Source organism: Tubulanus polymorphus, unplaced genomic scaffold (genome assembly GCF_964204645.1).
Source record: "Tubulanus polymorphus unplaced genomic scaffold, tnTubPoly1.2 scaffold_42, whole genome shotgun sequence".
NCBI classification, from domain to species: domain Eukaryota; kingdom Metazoa; phylum Nemertea; class Palaeonemertea; order Tubulaniformes; family Tubulanidae; genus Tubulanus; species Tubulanus polymorphus.
In genome coordinates this window covers 92,768-97,683 of record NW_027437447.1, presented here as the reverse complement: position 1 = coordinate 97,683, position 4,916 = coordinate 92,768, and the positions used below count along the sequence as shown (strand labels likewise).

At 41.9% G+C, this 4,916-nt stretch overlaps 1 protein-coding gene across 1 annotated transcript; it reads left to right on the top strand.

Moving 5' to 3' along the window:
- The first annotated feature begins 233 nt into the window (after positions 1-233).
- Positions 234-1,136, top strand: LOC141914528 (juvenile hormone acid O-methyltransferase-like). The gene has a single exon (XM_074805750.1). The coding sequence runs from the start codon at positions 234-236 to the stop codon at positions 1,134-1,136; it is 903 nt and encodes a 300-aa protein (XP_074661851.1).
- Positions 1,137-4,916: the final 3,780 nt, after the last annotated feature.

Sequence of the window (4,916 nt, the reverse complement as noted above, 5' to 3'; positions counted from 1 at the left end):
CGCACAGAATACAGTATTCTGGCATGTTGAAACTTTACTCGTTTTCAATGTTGAAGTGGGTCAAAAGTGTGTTCTCCCACCTTATTAATCAGACTTTTGCATTTTTGTTGTAAATACCATACTGTAACAATAATAACCACTAGCATATGTTCCTTCGATTATTCCATGATTCTTGCGCTGAGACAGCTTGTTGATAGATATATCTTGCTCTGAGAATAATATACTGTAATAAAATGGCGAAATATCCAGTCACTTCAACTCCTACACAATCATCGAAGACACCTAGGTACCCGGATGAATACACAGCGAAAAATCATCAACTCCAAATGTTCAAAACGGTAATAGATGAGTGTGGAGCCATGTGTTTTATGTATCGTAATCATCCTGTCAGTAACGTTGTAGATGCTGGATGTGGTGATGGGAAAGTGACAAGTGTATTCTGGGACAAGTACCTAAGTGTGAAAATTCCACCACCTGACTCTATCGTAGCATTCGATCTCAATCCGAGTTTCATCAAAAATGCCACGGCCAAGTACGGTGATCGAATCAGGTTCGATGTCTGCGATATCACGGACGAAGAAAAGGTGATGAAACTCTACTCTGGTCAGAAATTCGATGTGGTCACGTCGTTTATGGCCTTACACTGGACCAATTTCCCGAAAGCTCTGCGAATTATTTCTGAATGTCTTCTGAAACCCAACGGAAAGTTTGTTATGACCGTCAGCGTTGCTCAGTCGTGCAAATACATGCTTCACATTACAGCGATTATGGCGAAGAAGTACCCCGAGTGGGCAACATACATCAACGACTTCAAAAAAATCAAGGCTTCGAATTACGGACTCGGCATGACAATCGAAGACGAAATATCCAACGTAATGACGGATATGAGACCAACGTTTGAGGAATGTGGCCTCGGTATTGATGTAATCGAATATCCGATGGTCACCTGTAAATACAGCGATAGCGACGAGATGCGTGATGTAATGAAGAATTTACTCTCCGAAGTCGGCATCATACCCGAAGACAAGGTCGACCAGTATATGAATGACTACGCGAAGGAGTATCTCAACGTCTACGGTAGCGCTAAAGCACAGTTCCCTATTATGTATGCTCAACTGTACAAGAAGGGGCAATAATGGCAAAAAAACACTGAGACAATTCATTATTAGTAACTTTAATTTCATGCTGCAATATTTCTGATTCTTCACAATGGTATCGTAGTGCTAAATTCGTATATTCGTAGTCAAACTATGATTATGAGCCAACGTCTGTACACGCCGTTGTTCCAGTGTAGGTAACTTGGTATTATTCTCCAGTAGTGTTTCTAGTGCGAGAACTGTATACGGAACATTGCAAGTGTGCAGTGGCTTTTCTAACGAATCCATTTGGAACACGTCGGACTCTATTAGAGTTTTTCTTGTGTTAGCTTTGCATAATACGTTCGTGGAGGTATTAATATGACCGTGTAAGGTGATGCACATTTTGTGATCGTCGGTATGCGAAATCATCATTGTGTCGTCTTTGCTCAAGCCAGTTGTATTGCTAACGGCCAGTCGAATGCGGCCCTTGTAGACTTTTTCGAAAACATCGTAGAGCAATGTTTTATACTTGGATCCATACCAAGTCTTGTAAATTTCACTAAGTCCATTCTCGATGGTCACGTGTGCATCATCTAACCCGGCAGTGTAAATGGATGGTTGTGGATTATTCAAATGTGCGTTAATGAAATCGCCACCATTCGATCTACCACCACCACTACCACCACCACCACCACCACCACTACTCATACCGAGAGCAATTCCCCTAAGTCCAACTTGACCACCGCGTTTGGTGCTGCCACTCTTTGTGTGATTAAAACTTTTCCATTTCACGTTATGATTCGAAAGACCACACCCGGAGCCAACCATTTGCATTTCTTCCTTGCTCATTTTGACAGCGTCGTTCAGAACCCAGCCCATACCTTTGGACATGGACAGTGTACAGAAAACACACGGTGGTCTGGCAGAGTGTAGATATTCCAATGGAGAATTGCAGAAAAAAGGTGTGTGTTGGTCTTTCGAAACATTGTTCACTCTTGGATCGGCACTCTCGGTATCGGTAGAAACGTGGTGTTGGCATGTGGTTGTCATGTAATGTAAACGCAGCAAAAATGTAGTCGTAGAAACACTTTCCTCTTTTTTTCTCATATTTTTACGCCGCAATTCGCGTGTCAAATCAAAGTGGTGGCGATTTCTTGACGCGTCTGATGTACTTGAGGAAGGTGTATTAATTATAGATGACAATAAATTATTTCTTTGGTTATTATCGTTAATTCCTGCGTTGTTGTACTTGATTTTTTTGCTCATGGAGTTCAAGCCAGCATTTAGGCGCATACTTGTTATTCTTTCTTTTGTATTTACAACTTTACCTTTTATTTTATAATCTTCGGCGGCGATGTTCTGATCAATTTCTTTGTCACCACAACCCAAATTTGTGGCTTGTGAACTACCACATTCATCCATTTCATCGTTATCGCTGTCATCGTCGCTGTTATATGAAAACAAATCTGCCGTGCCATCATCCTCTGACTCCTCCACCTCCCCCTCTTCCAATTCGTAGTCAATTTCGATATCCGTGTGTTTGCGTTTCTTACCCTTGCGTTGTTTATCACTGTTATGCGTGTCATTCGATGTAACTGTTCTACACGACATCAATTCTCTTCTCATTTTACTCAGATGCGAATGCCTAGCCGCTTCTAGTACCGTTTCAACCGTTACAGCATTATTCTTCGAACCACCACCACCGGTTTCACCGCTGTGAACACTTGTAATTTTTCCTCCAATGCCACTTCCTCCTTCACCGCTCGCCATCGCAGCTCGTTCGTACTTACAATGCAGTTTGGGATCGTAGTGGGTTTTTATCTTGTGCACACCAGGTAGATTTTCTGATTTTTTAGCACTTTCCTTATGAAAATTCACATAACCCCGGTTGACAATTTCGTCTCTCTCCACCTCATCCTCTGGGACTTGGCCGTGTTGTTTCCGATAGTCCTGCAGTACTTTTTCTTCGACCCATTCGTCGTCGATCAGATATCTGTAATCGGGTAGTTTATTTTGCTCTGCTGCCAGAAACAAAGTCCCCGTGTTACCATAGACACACGAATTCCTGTTTTCCACGTGGGTGCACTTATTGTTATCATTCGTAGCCATTCTGCAGACATTTTTCAGCAATTCATCCGGATTTGTGATACTGATCAGTTCATTATCGTGCATATCGTCTTTACCCCATAAATATGTCGTCGATTTCATGAATCGTTTGAACTTGGCCACTTTGTGTTTCTCATTTTTCTTCTTATTGACCATATTAGCTCTTTCTTGTCGCAGTCTAGCCACTTCGTCGTTATCCAGTTTATTTCCTGTGTGCACAAGGCGTTTTTTCGTCAAGTACCTATCCGTGTACATATGCATGGCTACAACACTCTGTCTCATGCTTTTATCTAAATTAAGCATTTCAGCGTGTTTGCCATCCAGCCCGTGAGTATTTTCGAAAGCACCCTCCTCTGATTTGCATCTACCCATGAATACGTGTATCAGCATTGAAATGCAATCGATTTCGAATGAAACTTCGTCCAAAAATACTGTGGGGTCTTTGCTTTTCGTGTCCAGGTGTTTTTCCCATTTGGCATATTCCAACGAACTGAGTTTCTTTTTTGTTTCCCTTTCCATTAATCCTATCAATGCCTGCATTTGTTTTCGTGCAAAGTACCAGGACACGAGCAGACCTGATGGATTTTCGGCGAGTTCGATACTGAACCTGTTTATCACAAAAATACATTTGGCACAGTCCGTCGTGAGCCAAAGTTCTTTAGGGTATCGTTTGCGAATTTTAACAAACGCACTACACAGCGTACAGTTGGTCAGCGATTCTAAAGGTACACTCATCCATTTCTTGTAGCATTTTTCGAGCAGATTTAAAGTTTCCAATTGAGAAGCCGCCTTTCTGCCTATCATAGACAGAATAAATTCGTGAGGTGTCGGAATATCGTCGGATATCTGTTGTGGCATTTTGACGCGCATGCGGTGAAATAAATGGATATCCTTAACACTATCGTACGATGGCTCTCAAACATGAGAAATTCGTTCGACGAAGCACATTTACAAACGCTAGCCGATTCATACGAATGGTTTAATCCGTATTACAGCAACATATCGAAGCCTACACAATCGGGTGAAGAGGAGATCGGTCGCGACTACAATGAGGAAGATTCTTACCCCTCGCTCGGTGATTTGAGATCAATTTTATTGACCGACCCCATGAGGGAGAAGGTAATTCGCATTCAAGCTATGGATATGGCAAAATCTCAAATTTATTTGACCAACGTTTACAAAGTACTGCGTGAAATGAAAAAAAATCACAGGGAAGCTGTAGAATATGTTAAACTATTAGCCACTAAGAAGTTGGAATCTGAAAAAGATTACTATCGACTGATAGAGTGCTGGCAAAATTATATAACTGTAGAAAATATGCACCATGCCTCTGACAAGCAACAGCGAGAAAAAGGCAGCACTGGGGTAACCGTGGACGAACAATTCACGGCTAGGGGTAAAGAATTGTGGTTTGCAGAATTTAACTTGGTTCTAAACAAACTACTACCCATTTCGAATAATTTACAACACACGAGTCAGAAAATCGGCCAAATAGTGTACGACAGAAAGAAAAAGTTGGCCATTACACAGGTCTGTCAAGCTGGTAGGCAACACATGACCAAAATTGATATCGATGCAGCCATGACAATAGACGACGACAACGGTGGTGTTGAGTCTGAGACAGAATCCCATGCAGATCAATCGGGAATCGATAGACAGGAAATTCGAAGTGCATACATGTTCGATATTGGATATGGGAAAAAGGTACGTTTGCCAAGTGTGCCAGATGCC

What these genes read in the sequence shown, in the direction of transcription:
- LOC141914528 (XM_074805750.1), top strand. Translation starts at nt 234, where the DNA reads ATGGCGAAATATCCAGTCACTTCAACTCCTACACAATCATCGAAGACA.